Here is a 15,202-nt window from a genome sequence, read left to right as displayed (position 1 = left end):
TATATCAATGATTAGGAACAGTGTCTGATAATAACAATGTCATACAGTAAGCTCTTAATAAATGCGAGCTATTAATCCTGAAAACCATTGCTTAATAGCTATTGCAGAGGCAGCTCTCAATATCTTTGCAACTATATTCCAACAATAGATGGTATTTTAAATCTGATCATTTTAAGAATATTGAACTTTACTATAAAAACATCTTTGTTGCCCTATACATTATACGTATGTCAGTGTAACATTAATAGATAGGAATACAGTCACGGGGAAATTGTGACTCTCATTCTAAATAGGTCAACTTCTTTGACTGGAATGTAAAGAGAGTAACTGTAAATTACCAATTCCACAGGCGATCCATGAATATTTTCAGTGCTCATTCTCTTCTCCAATTCTAAAGTACAGAAGCTATGAATTTTATATACTTAGGATTGGAGTTGACAGACATCTCTACTTTCATGATTTATATATGTTTTTCCCTTTCTATGAGAGAAATAATTTGTAATGCTCTATAAATCTTAATGAAAATGTATGCTAAAGAGTACAAGATGCGGGAAATTGACCCCCAAAATCCTTAAAACCAAACCAAACCATTCCTCTGAGTGCAGTCCTTATTTCCTGCTCCAACTTCATCAGCCCACCTTTATCAATTCCACGTAAGCTCTTTCTGTCTCCATTACCAACTTACCACTACACAGATTTGGACCTCTAAATTATCTTTAAATACACAGAACGAAGGCACAGTACTGTAATAAAGCTACTCTCTTCAACAGCACACACATACTATCAGATATTGTGTGTGTTTATGTGTGTGTGTGACAGAGAGAGGGGAAGAGAGAGAGGAGAGAGAGGGAGAGCGAGAGAGAGTGTCATGGAAATAAGAGTAGAACAAAATGGCTTTAAGGATAGAGAATTTTGGAAATCACATTGCCCTCAGGCTGGGCACGGTAGCTCACAGCACTTTGGGAGGCTGAAGCAGGTGGATTGCTTGAGGTCAGGAGTTCAAGACCAGCCTGACCAAGATGGTGAAACCCTGTTTCTACCAAAAATACAAAAATTAGCTAGGTGGCAGGCGCCTGTAATCCCAGCTACTCGGGAGGCTGAATCCAGGAGAATCACTGGAACCCAGGAGGTGGAGATCGCAGTGAGCCAAGATAGCATCACTACACTCCAGCCTGGGTGACAGAGCAAGACTGTGTCTCAAAGAAAAAGAGAAATCACGCTGCCCTCCAGCCATTTTGAAGCATTCCTTCTCTTCTCTTTCCCTCCCCCAATATTCCAACATACATATTTTTTAAAGTACAAATAAATATGCCTGCTGTTGTTACCTTTAAAAAGCCTTCTAAATATGCCAACCCCAAAGGAATACTAAGCTCTCAGACTTGTTAGGGTTGCTAGTTATATCCTTTGTAAACTCTTGCTTTTCTATCACAGTCACCTAAACAGCATTTTAAGGGGGAATTTTTCTAAAATTCAGGTAATTTTCTCCTTAAAGACTTTCTATAAAAAATTTTCACATTTTATCCTTCCATTAAAAATAAATACTATAGCTTAACTAACTATATGATCCCTAGATGATTTCATATATAGGCACACATCACAGAAAATTAAATTTTCCTTTATTTTATTCTTTCAAGAATCTTTAAGATGTTGCCCACCCACATCTTATTTCTCAGTGTCTTAGGCACAAACTAAAAAACATGGGTCAAGGAAGAATATCCCTAAGTATAATGAATTTAGAAATTGTACTCAAGGGTATTCTAAATTATAAGCTTTTAATAAATAATTGACCAGTAGGTAAAATCTAGTTGCATTTAGTTACATTAAATATCCTTAATGTAATTCCTTAATACGTCATACAGAGAAGGCTAACAAACTCAGGAAATTTAGAATCCCAGGGTCGGGAATTGATTTAAAGGACTTTGGTTCAACCATGAAGCAAATCTATGCTTCATTGCCCTATTTTTAAATTTTTACCAGTTTCACACATAGACACACACACACACCACTTCTGGTGTCAGGAACCAAGGAAATAAAAATAGTAATTTTCTTTTAAGTTGACATTTTAAATTCAAATAAGTGGAGTCTCAAATGTAATATTAGAATAGCTCGTGTGAAAAACCCTGGTTTGAGTTTTCTGTTTTGATTTAATTCTGATAAATCTCTTGGGAATGCTTCAATACACAGTCGAAATCCAGCTGGTTAGGCATTACAGGACAGGTATTAGGTAACCTATGTGACTTAATGCAATTCACTTTTCTGAGTCTCTCTTTTCACATTTGCAATGTGGAGGTAACACTGCCTGTTCTGTGTACACGTTAGAATTGTTGAAAGGTAGCAAAATATTCTAAAATATTTTGAAAACAGCAAAGTGCTATAGAGTCCAAGCATTTTTGTTCTATTCACTTGCATTTAAATTGCCCTACATAGTAATATTAATCAGCCACAAGTAAATACTACATCTACATTCTAGATGTTATTTCTCACTGTCAATAAAAGAGTCATTGTGATAGGCAGAATAATGGCCCTCCCCAAAGATGCACATGGCCTCATGATCCCTTTCCTAGTCACCAGAACCTGTAAACATGTTACCTCACATGCCAAAAGGGATTTGGCAGGTGTGATTTGAGTTAAGGCTCTTGAGATGGGAAAATTATACCAGATTATCCAGGTGGTTCCAATGTAATCACAGGTGTTCTTATAGGAAGGAGGCAGGAGCATCAGAGTAGGAGGAGATGTGACAATTGTGGGAAGTGGGGGGAATAGGGAGTGGAGATTGAAAGGTACTACACTACTGGCTTTAAAGATAGGGGATGGGGCCACGAGCCAAGGAATGCAGGTGGCCTCCAGAATCCAGAAAAGGCAAGGAAATGAACTCTCCCCTAGAGTCTCCAGAAGAAACACACTACTGCTCACACCTCGATTTTAAGCTTTTGACTTTCAAAACTGTAAGATAATAAATTTGTGTGGTTTTACACACCACAAAGTTTTCGGTCAATAGGAAAAAATACAATTATGGAAACAAAGCCACCCCCTTATCCCACTACTGATAACTAGGGTTTGTTATTAGAGCCCACCATTAGTTGTACAATAGTGTCTTTGGCTACTTTTTGAATCTGTTATCCAATGCCATTTCACCCAGATGGGTGAGCCATTTAGCTCCCCTCCACTAGCATGGATCACTGAGCACCAGCTGTTTCAGGAGGACCAATGGAAAAATATAGAGTTCATGGAGTCCCGACTCATTCCCAAACTGGTTGTTTGAATCCTTCTAGATCCAATATGCTTTTCTTTAAGATTTCCTGAGAAGGGGATGAGATGTCTTCTGCTTCCACTGATAGAAATACTTCTCATTTCAAAACACTTAAAATTAAAAAGTTGTCTAAGAACTAGAATTGCTTTAGCTATAATTTTTTATTCTGTCCTTAGTAAATGTGAAAATTAAGAAACAAGATAATTAAGAAATAAGATATGTATGCTTTTTATTAGGTTTTTCCCTTCTTTTTTGTTTTTATAAGTTTATAGGAAATGAGACATTTTGTTACATGTATATAAATGTGTAGTGATCAAGTCAGTGTATGTGATGTGTCCATCACTCAAGTACAATATATTTTGTTAAGTATAGTCACCCTACTCTGCTATCGAACACTGAATTTATTCCTTCTGTCATACAGTATGTTTGTACCCTTTAAGCCAGTTCCCTTCATTCTCACACTCCCACCCTTCCCAGTCTCTGTTATCTATCTTTCCACTCTCTTACCTTCATATGATCAAATGTATTAGCTCCCACATATAAGTGAGAACATGCAGTATTTGTCTTTTTGTACCTGGCTTATTTCACTTAAGATAATGACCTTCAGTTCCATGCAGCATCCACGTTGCTGCAAATGACGTGATATCATATTCTTTTGGAAGAATCCTAAAATTCATATGGAACCAAAAAAGAGTTAGAATAGCCAAAGCAATCCTGAGCAAAAAGAACAAAGCTGGAGGCATCATATTATCTAACTTATAATATATTGCAGGGCTACACTATACTAACCAAAGCAGCACAGTATTGGTATAAAAATAGACACACAGACCAATGGAACAGAATGAAGAATCCAGGAACAAAGCCATATATTTACAGCCAACTGATCTTCAACAAAGCAGATAAGAACTTACACTGGGGAAAGAACACTCTCTCCAATAAATGACACTGGGAAAATTGGACAGTCACATGCAGAAGCAACTGGATCCCTATCTCTCACCATATACAAAAATCAACTCAAAATGGATTAAAGACTTAAATATAAAACTTGAAACGATAAAAATACTGGAAGAAAACCTAGGGAAAACTCTCCTGGACATTGGTCTAGGCAAAGAATTTATGACTAAGATCTGAAAAGCACAGGCAACAGAAACAAAAGTAGACAAATGGGACTATCTTAAACTAAAAAGCTTCTGCACCACAGAGGAAACACTCAACAGAGTGAAGAGACAACCTGTTGAATGGGAGAAAATATTTGCAAATTATTTATCTGACAGGAGACTAGTAACCAAAATATATAAGAAACTCAAACAACTCAACAGGACAAAAGCAAATAACCTCATTAGAAAGTGGGCAAAAGACATGACTAGATATTTCTCAAAGGAAGACGGAGAAATGGCCAACAAGCATATGAAAAACTCCTCAACATGACTAATCATCAGAGAAATGCAACTCAAAATGACAACAGGATATTATCTTTCCCCAGCCAGAATGGCTATTATTAAAAAGCCAAAAAAAAAACAGACATTGGTGAGGATGCGGAGAAAAGGAAACTCAAACCTTGCTGGTGGGAATGTAAACTAGTAGAGCCACTATGAAAAACAGTACAGAGATTTCTCAAAAAATGAAAAACAGAATTACCATTGGATTCAGCAATCCCACTACTGAGTATTTATCCAAGGAAAAGAAATCAACATATCAAAGGGATACCTGCACTCACATGTTTACTGCAACATTATTCACCACAGCAAAGACATGGAATCAACCCACATGTCCCTCAACAGATGAATGGGTAAAGAAAATGTGATGGATATATGTGCAATGGAATTTTATTCAGCCATAAAAAAATGAAATTAGGTTTTTCTTTCTTAGTTAAATGACTTCATTTCCCCCATCTTTACTATTTTCTGAGAAGTTTATCTGAATCTTTACCTATTTTGGATGTTATTCTGTCTTATATTCTGTCTGCCTATGTGTTAAAATTTGGAGCCATAAACCTGCTAGACAAAGTATACTAACCTTTCTTAATAGCAATGCAAAAAATTTGTAAAAGTTGGCTATGATCAAAGGAGTAAGAAGATTAAACAGAGAGGAAGGAGTTCCAATTTAAACTTTGGTTCTAGCTCTTGCTGTGTAACCTCAGTCAAATCACATCACATGTACCCATTCATGGCCCTTGGCAAGCTGTGTCATTCATCTCTGTATCCCCAGTTCTCAGGCACAATAATCACCATTTAATAGTTTGCTCATAACTTGTGTGTTGGGTGACTGAATGAAGAACTTGCAATTAGCCTTTCCCATCTCAACTCTTCCGTGAGGGCTGTGTGTTGGGGGTGTACTTTACATCACATCTTGCATAAATGGGGACCCTTGGAGTTAGGAAAACAGCAGCCCTGCCTCTGCCCAAGGGAGCAGTTCTGTCTCAGGAAACTGCACTCCTGGAATTTTCTCGATGGGAGATAATAAAAGCCTGAACTAGTGATAGTAGTGGGAATGGAAAGGAGAAAACAAGTGATTTATTTTAGAGTGGTTTGGGAGACACACAAAAATACTCTTGACTAGCCAAAGTAAAAATTTAACCTGATTTCTTTCCGATTTTCCTTTGGAGTAATTCAATAAAAATCTGTTACATGAAAATGGAAGACTTGCCATGTACCTCCTGTTAAGTACAAGTCACTTTTATTGTGAACCTCATCCTCTGCCAGAAAAGTATATTGACCTCATTTTTCTACTTCAGAATCTGGTACCTCAGTCAATATCACACAATCTACAGCAATATTTTAAGAGAAAGACAACAATAAGTCCCAAGGAATTCTCTTTATCATTTTTTAAATATAAAAGCATGTTTTTGAGTCCTATCTTAGAGAAACATTTGCTAAAATTGCACTGACCACCTTTATTTTGATCATTTGTTTTCCAAATATAATTTAAGTGATGCAGAGAACTAATGCAAAGTAGAAGGCATTTTGATTACTGAAACAAACATTGATTCACGTGGAATATTTTGAAGCAATGCTCTTTCTATTAATATCTAAGTTTCCATTGCATTTTTTTCTAAGATGGGAATGCATTTTTAAAAACCCAACCACTACAGTCTTTCTGGAATTTAGCATATACATAAAGTAATAAATAAAATCCTTCCAGTTTTAAAATATCAGATGATTAATATTTACCAAAACAGACCAAAAAGTTATTGAGGAACATGGTACAAATTTTGTTTAATATCTAACATAAAAGTACAGACAGCTAGCTAAAAAAAATTCTCTAGATTTATATTTTATATTTAAGTGTATCACCTTGGGTATCAAACATGCTGCTAGCTATCTTTTAATGAGCACCTGAGCTGTCATTTTTAATAACAGACTGACAATTATTATCTATAGGTTGATATTTCCCTGAAAATCATTTGTGAATCTCAAGTTAATATAGTTAAGAATAGAACCTGACTATTCCACTTACTAAAATAGTATTATTTTATAATACTTGCCAGCATATTATAAAAAATAACACATACATTTATAATAAAAAAATCAACATATGCCAAAATGCATAGACATTCTCGATATGTGGCAGAACTTTACACAAAATCTAAATAATGCATCTCAGTTACTCATTGTTTAAAAAGGTCATTTGGTCCACTAAAGCCATAAGAGGAAAAAACACAGATCCAAGAATATAATATAAGAATATAATAAAACAAATATCTAGGCCACTCTAATTTTAGTTATTTCCCAATTTAAAACAAGGCATGAGAGATGAATATCATAAAAACTCAAATTATGTAATTCATCTAAGCACATGCACCATTAAGATATAATGCAAGTAATCACGTAATAGCCTATTGTAATTCATAGGTTACAGTATTGTGGAAATCCTACTTTATTTTTAAATAATAAAGTTTTTTAAAAAAATACCTCTTCCACAAAGCTGTCTTTCTTCTCTAACATTTCTCGTAATGTCTGAAGAATTTTAATGCACAGTTTTTCTTCTTTCTCCATTAGTTTCTTTGTATGATTAATCAACCTTAAAGCAAAACATGAAACCCTTAGAAAGACAGTGATTTCTCTTCAAGCTATATACAAACATCAAAGGCCATGGGGGAAAAAAATCACACAATTATTTGAGAATAGGAAGTAAACAAGGTACATGTTTTCAAAAGTTTGAAGATTACACTTCAGCTTATAAATTTTGTATTACAACACATTATTTTTGTTTTACAACAAAATATCTCAGGGCTTCTCAAACTTACTCAGGTGACATTCTTTTAGTGGGATACAATACTCTGAGAAACAATGAAATACTAATATTCTCACCCCAATATATGAACTAAAATAAATTTATTAGAGAAATATAAATATTTATATTATATTACATTTTATTATGTTACACTATATTATTTTTATATACTGTATTACATTAAGCATACAGTAGCAGTGGCTGTATACAACTCTGCAACCTTAATATAACAGGCTGCTTTCCAGTTTCTGTTCATAATAATATATTTTTCACTGCCGGGGTTTGGTAGGAACAAGCAGTTTTTGTATTAAGAGCAAAAAACAAAACAAAAGTGACATCAAGACAGTCTAACCATTTACTAGTTTGGGTATAATTTGAGCAAAAACTCCAATCAATTTTCATCAAGTGGTACACTGTGCACTGGTGCTCTGTTAGGAGAAGAGTTTCAGGATCACCATCCCCAAGAACTTAAAATCAAATAAAATGTTCATTATCAGAGTTTAGCTTATATAGCTACATATATAGCTCATGTTGTTAAAAAGCTGATCCTCAAAATGACCCTGTAAGATGTCTTCCTCAAATGATCCAATTTCAGTGACATAACATGAGTACCATGGGATATAACCCTGGGTAAAAAGTGAACTTTCACTGGTTAATGGCTACCAAGTGCTTATCAGGTGTCAGGGTCAAGTGTAAGGGCTTCCCAGGGACTCTCCCAATTTATCCTCACACGAAGCCTATGAGACGGGTTCAGACTAATTTTGCTCATGACTGAACAGAGGCCCAGGGAGATATAGCAACTGGCCTCTGGTTACCTAAATTGTTAAGTGGTGAGACCTGCAAATGCATTCAGGTCCATCTGACCTCAGAGCCAAAATTCTTAAGAACGACTCTGTGGTGACAGGACTCAGGTCATTGATCTCCTGAGTCTCAGGGGTCTTATGCAGAGTCCCCACACATGCTAGGCTGCACACGGCCCCCTGAATGAGCAAGTGCCACAACAAAGGCATTGGCAAATGCTGTGAACCAGACATGAAACCACTTCATTCTGCTGGGGGGAATTACCTAGGGCTGATCAGAGAAGGTTTCAGTGAAGAGATAGCACACAACTAATGAAGATTTCACCTGGCAAGGAAGGCTCGGGAGAGAAGACATCCCTGCAAAGGGAATGGTATGAACACAGGACAGAGGCAGAAACCTGGCCGGCATGTCCAGGAAATGAGAAGCATGCCAATTGCCTGCTGACACTTAAAGACCTGGAAGAGGAAAGTGTAAGAGATGTGGTTTGGAAAGAAGGGACTGGATATTAACCTCAAGAGTCTGGAATGTTTTCTAGAGAAAATAGGGAACCACTGTTCTAAAGGACCTGAATGCCTCTTCCCAAGAGAAAGAGACCAATTATGGCAGCGGGAAAGATGAAGCAGAGGAGACACAGCAAGGCGAGAGAGCAGTGGCAGAGGTTGGGTGAGGATGTAGGAAGCAACAGAGAAGACCCACAGCAGAGACTTGTAAATGAGGACATGTAGGAAGTGGAAGAGGAAGCAGGGCAGATCAGAGACCCCTGAAATGTATAGGCTAGGCTAATGTGTAGATGGTGATCAGTTTTTTTAAATTTTTCAAATTTATTTAATAAGACAGGGTCTCTGTCACCCAGGCTGGAGTGCAGTGATGTGATCACAGCTCATTGCAGCCTAGACCACCTGGGCTCAAGCTATCCTCCCACCTCGGCCTCCTGAGTAGCTGGGACCACAGGTATACGCCATCATGCCTGGCTAATTTTTTTTACTTTTTGCAGAGATAGGGTCTCACTTTGTGGTCCAGGCTGGTTTCAAACTCAAGGGATCCCCCTGCTTCAGTCTCCCAAAGTGCTGGGATTAGAAGTGTGAGCCACCACACCCAGCTCAATAGTGACAGTTTAAAATGACACTGTTCCATGGTGAAGAAGTAGCAAACACACAATGAAAGTAACACTGATGTCCTTTTAGACATGTTGAGTCTAGAAAACGTGTTATATCCATGCAGTCAGGCCTAGCAGGCAGAAGAATTTCAAAAGTTCTCCTGGCAAGGAAAGTGAAGCCTGCCTTTCTAAAACTTCTATTATTTGATTATTTCTTTCACACAATAGTTTTTTTTTAATGTTTAATGTTTGTGGATACATAGTAGGTATATACATTCACATAATAGTCTTTAAATATGTGAAAATAGTTTTGGTGGACATGATAAATTTCTTTTGATTTTGTTTTTTGCTCTCTCAGGCTAAGTATTTCCATTTTCTTTAACTCTTCCTTAAAGGATTTAATTCATTAACCGTACGGAAAATATCAACCATAAGGTTGAATGACCACTTGTTACAGATTTATAAAAGGTATTCATAGGCCACATAATGTTTGGTTGAGTTAGGTCGGTGACTTTCAAATATTTTTTCTATGATCAAAGTAAGAAATATATTTCACAAAACAACCCGGTAAAGAAGTGCCTGTGTGGGAGTGTGTGTATAAACTCACACAAATGTCACCCTCACTATGAGATGCACTCTGATAATTTGTATCTTCTCTAATTCATTTTTTAAATTAGGGTTGCATCTACCTAAGTCAGTTTAAAAATCTATAAATGGATCACACCCCACGGTTTGAAAAACACTGAGATTCTCCTTCACAAGAGAGGAGTAGGTGTTGATTTGAATGAACTCTAATCAGACGCCTTAAAGGTTAACAGTATCACTGGCCTATTCTCTTCTCTTTCACTCTATGTGTTAAGTAGACCCCTGTCCTGGGGTCTATCCTCATATTCTCCTGCAGACTCATGTGAGTCAACAGATTCCAAGAATTAGATTCATTTGAGAAAGTAGGAAGCCCTACTTAAGGCTTGGCCCTAAGTTTATACTCTCCAGCTAAGCTTTACCAGGACGGCATGCACAGCAATGCAAGACCCCTGGCAGCCGGGCATGGTAGCTCACGCCTGTAATCCCAGCACTTTGGGAGGCCGACGTGGGCGGATCATGAGGTCAGGAGATCGAGACCATCCTGGCTAACACGGTGAAACCCTGTCTCTAAAAAAACACAAAAAATTAGCTGGGCGTGATGGCGGGCGCCTGTAGTCTCAGCTACTCGGGAGGCTGAGGCAGGATAATGGCATGAACCCGGGAGGCAGCTTGCAGTGAGCCGAGATTGCGCCACTGCACTCCAGCCTGGGTGACAGAGCGAGACTCCGTCTCAAAAAAAAGACCCCTGGCAAAGCTATTCATAAAGTTGGATTTTAATTTTGTAAGATATTCTTACAAAGGAAACCGTTAGTTCTTCACAGAGTTGGGGAAGTGGTAGGGTGAGCAGTAAGGCAGAAAACAGACAATCCTGAGGCTCTGGCTGTAAAACAATTGCAATAGCTCAAAAATCCCTTCTAGAACCACTCATGTAAACACATCATTTTCCTTCATGTGGGTGTAGGATCTGCAATGTATTCCTATTATCATATCACTTCTGCTTCTCTCCTTTCAGGTTACCTAATGGTGCCGCAAGCTTGTCTCCATCTGTAGCACAGCTCAATATTTACTTGATATCATGAGTTACTTCATTATCACTTTCTCATAGACCAATATCTCCAAGTTCTAGACCAGTGCTGTCTAACAGAACTCTCTGCAATAATACACATGTTCCATATTTGTGCTGCCAAATTTGGTAGCCATTAGCCACATGTGGCTACTGAGCACTTGAAATGTTGCAAATATGACTGAGGAAGTGGATTTTTATTTCATTTTAATTCATTTAAACTATAATTTAAATAACCATGTGTGGCTACTAGCTACCATATTGGCACCCTAGTTCTCGACAAGGAGTCAGGAAACCTTTTCTCTAAAGGATCAGACAGTAAATATTTTAGGCTTTGTGGGGTACACAGTCTCTGTGGCAACTAGCTGATTCTGCCACAGTGGCATGAAAGCAGCCACAGACAATCCAGAAATGAATGAGCACCACTATATTTCAGTAAAACTTTATTTACAGAAATGAGTAGCAGGACCAATTTAGCCTGAGGGCCAGAGCTTGCCAACCCCTGTTCCAGGCTGTCATATCTCGGGGATATAGCTATTGTATTATGTTAATTTACTGAACTTAACAGGTTTATCGCCTAACTTTTAACCCATATTCCATACACTGACATGTATTTATAGGAGGTGAAGGGTATTTATCAAAGATCCTATTATCTTTGCTTTTTTTTTCATTTAGTTCTTATGCTTAGATCTGTAATGGGTACAGGTGCAGAGTTCTCACATGCATGTATGTGTAGTGGTGAAGTCTGGGCTTTCAACATACCCATCATCTGAATAGTGAACTGTGCTCAACACCCTATTTTTATAGTGAATTACCAGGCAATATCTCCACTTAAAATTTTCTTTCTAATGTTCTCAGCAGTCATCAGTTGCACACTCAGGGCCTCTTCACTTTAAAATCCTTACTCACAAGACTGGCAGGTGTCCGGACAAATACATTCTTCCCAATCTCCCTAAGACACAATGAGTCTAAAGCCAAAAATATCTGATTCTGGCCAGAGTATAAAAACCCCACCTATTCCTCAACATGATCCCTGTAGTCAGTTTTTCTCATCCCATACCTTGTTTTCACTCCCAAGGTCCCAGCTTAAATGGTGAAAGAAAGGAACACACTTCTTCTGTGCCCTAGTCCTTCAATCTCTGCCTCGATACATCACAGTTGATAGAAGAAGTTTCCAGATCTCTTTCGGCAATACCCTCTACCACAAAGGAATTAGCTGGGATGGGTCATGGTCAAGGGACTTGGCAAGTTCATCTCACTGACTCTTCATCCAGATACTCTTCCCAGAAAGACCAAGCACCCTCTTTCTGACTGGCCATCTAGGGTCTACATGTGACGAACTGCGGATCCCCCTCAATAACGTGCCCTCCACATAAAGACAAGTCTCTTCTTTCTGGAACTAGTTATGCTTTTTCTCACAACTGCTTATCCTTGCACATCTCCCTTGAGAATTTTTCACTTACCATTAAGATGAAGATACTCTAGGGTAAACATATCAGCTATAATAGATCTGCAATATCACAAATGCTGAGAAACATCAGTAAACAAAAGAGCTGCAGATGAGGATCATCCAGGCAGCAGGGCCACGTGCTGGGTCTGAGTCTTACTAACCCTGCACCTGAAGCACACCTGGTCCTCAGCAATCTCCTCTCTGAATCAGGCTGACCTCCCAGTCTCTGGGTGTTTATGCAGATTAGATAAAATAATAGTTAAAGACATATGACAATAGTAAGACCTCAATAAAAGCTAGCTCTTTTTCCTTTCTCCCTATGTTAATGAAAATAAGTGACTTTAAACAAGAATTTTTTGAAAGGTCACACCATATCATTATGGAAAGGAATTAGGACCAAAATATTATTTTGCATGATACTTTGTGCCCCATAATGACACACTTTATTTTCAGTCAATTTAGTAAAATATGATAACTTGACCTTCACCAAAATAAAATTTCAAATGACTCAATTTAATTATTCTGGCAGTATATTTTAACATGGATTTTAGACCTTTCACATACTTTGCGGACTGTCATTTTATATCAGTGAAGTATAAAGTGGAAATGTTAGAGGCCATCTCAGTTTGACGACACTAGCAGAACCTCAGATTGGATCCACTTACTTCGACATGAAAGCGCCACATCTTATTCTTGCATCGCTTCCCTCAGGGAACAGCAGTTCTGGACTGTACAATACATCAACCAACACCGAGAATTCAGCCTGCATCATTGGGCTGAACTGGTGCTCCAAGGAGGCCACGACATCCTAGGGAATGAAACACAAGAGAACCCACATGAAGACGTAAGTCAGATTTGATCTTTCGAAGATAAGACAAGCCTAAGAATACTAATGGGAATTTTATAGATGCCCCCTCTATTTCCATAGCACCAAATGTCTGTGCCATAATTACAGTCTGGTTTTATATATGAATACTGCCTGGGTCTCTATTTGTGTGTGTGTGTGTGTGTGTGTGTGTTTTCATTTACAAGATAAGGGGGGACAGGTAGCTATAAGATTTCTAAGGATACAGACCTGTAAGAGGAAAAGTCAGTTAAGCCACTGTATGTGCCCTGCAGTGCCTAGGATTATAATGGACACATGACAGGTACTCATTACATTGCAATAAATTAGAGGCATACCCAGGGAACAACTAAAAAAAAAAAAAGATTTCCAGCCAGGTGCGGTGCCTCACGCATGTAATCCCAGCACTTTGGGAGGCCAAGGCAGGTGGATTGCATGGGGCCAGGATTTGAGGACCAGCCTGGTCAACATGGTGAAACCCTGTCTCTACTAAAAATACAAAAATCAGCCAGGCATGGTGGCAGGCACCTGTGGTCCCAGCTACTCAGGAGCCTGAGGTGGGAGAATCATCTGAGCCTGGGAGGCAGAGGTTTGCAATGACGCAAGATAGCGCCATTGAACTCCAGCCTGAGTGACAGAGCGAAACCCTGTCTCAAATTGAAAAAAAAAAAAAAAATTCCCATCTGTCATTGGTCATTCAGAATGAATCATTTCATCCAATGGGGAAAGTCACTGAAATATTATTTGAAGCAATATTAGTACTATAATGGGTTCAATGACATTCAACAGAATTTCAAATTACATTTTTTGAGAGACCCTATTGGTCACCTACCCAACAGCCTTTCTTTACCCTCTTCCTTGCTAACAGAATCTCAATGTCATTTCTGAGTCAGGCAACAACATTCTCAGGGGATGAGCCCCTTCAGCTTAGGGTCAAGGTTGATTACTCTAAGCCAGGCATGGTTATCCCATTTCCGCCTCTAGCAATCTGTCTAAGTATGATTATGTGTCACAGTCCCAGTCAATGAGACATCAGGTGAAGTCAGCTGAGAGAGCAGGGTACGTGTGGTGTGTGGGGAGGTTTTTGCAAAACCACCTACTGCTCTCAAGACAGCTTGAGGGTGTGAATCCAAAATCTGAGATAGCCCTCGTGTGACCCTGGGAGACCAGCATTAAGCTGAATGCCTACAGACCTTTGGTTTTAGGGGCCCAGGCCTACAATTAGCAAACTCAAGGAGAGCCACAGCTCCAGGTTTCTTGCTATGTGAAATGATATGGTCTTTATTATTTAAGTCACATTTAGTTGAATGTTGTTAATTAAAGCTGAAAGCATCTTAACTGATATGTTTCTAAAATGAACTGCAGGTAATCATAATTTCCTAAACATTCTTTAATGGTTAAAGCATCCCCATTTTATTTTTAAACTACGTTAGAAGAAAAAAAAACTAACTTCTTACATAAAGGAACAATTTATTCACCCATAGCTATGGCATATTTTTATTAAGCAGAACACTGCCAATTGCTTATTGTCACTCTTAGCTACAGAAGCACAGATGGGGATGTCACCCTCCTGATTTCTTATGAATTATGTTAATTCATGTTTTAACTCTTTCTCTTCTTGCAAAAATGATCATTTCTACTTCAACCACTCTAAATAAGCTTTCTGAGAAATGTCCAAAAACAATTAAAAGAGACTAACGGGAAATAGCATAAAAAGGAAAACTAGATATTATATAAAAGTGGGGAGAGCATGTTTATCAAATATGACAATATTTAAATAAATGTCCCTGTTGTTTAGATTACCTCTTCTTTGTTTCATCTACTAAACAAATAGCACTCAGGCTGCTATGATGTGAATTTTGTCTTTAACTCTTATTTTG

At 38.1% G+C, this 15,202-nt stretch overlaps 1 protein-coding gene across 4 annotated transcripts in view; it reads right to left on the bottom strand.

The window, feature by feature from the left end:
* The window catches only part of ITPR2 (inositol 1,4,5-trisphosphate receptor type 2), a 501,416-nt gene that overhangs the window by 210,312 nt on the left and 275,902 nt on the right, over positions 1–15,202 (bottom strand). For all 4 annotated transcript variants that reach the window (XM_003265625.4, XM_030804417.1, XM_030804419.1 and 1 more), the window contains 2 exons: positions 13,144–13,286; positions 7,162–7,270 (listed from right to left, as the gene is read on the bottom strand). In XM_003265625.4, the coding sequence (XP_003265673.2) occupies positions 7,162–7,270; positions 13,144–13,286 (252 nt within the window). The remainder of the gene's footprint in view (positions 1–7,161; positions 7,271–13,143; positions 13,287–15,202) is intronic.

This window comes from Nomascus leucogenys, chromosome 23 (assembly GCF_006542625.1).
Source record: "Nomascus leucogenys isolate Asia chromosome 23, Asia_NLE_v1, whole genome shotgun sequence".
NCBI classification, from domain to species: Eukaryota; Metazoa; Chordata; class Mammalia; order Primates; family Hylobatidae; genus Nomascus; species Nomascus leucogenys.
This window is presented reverse-complemented; position numbering and strand designations above follow the sequence as displayed.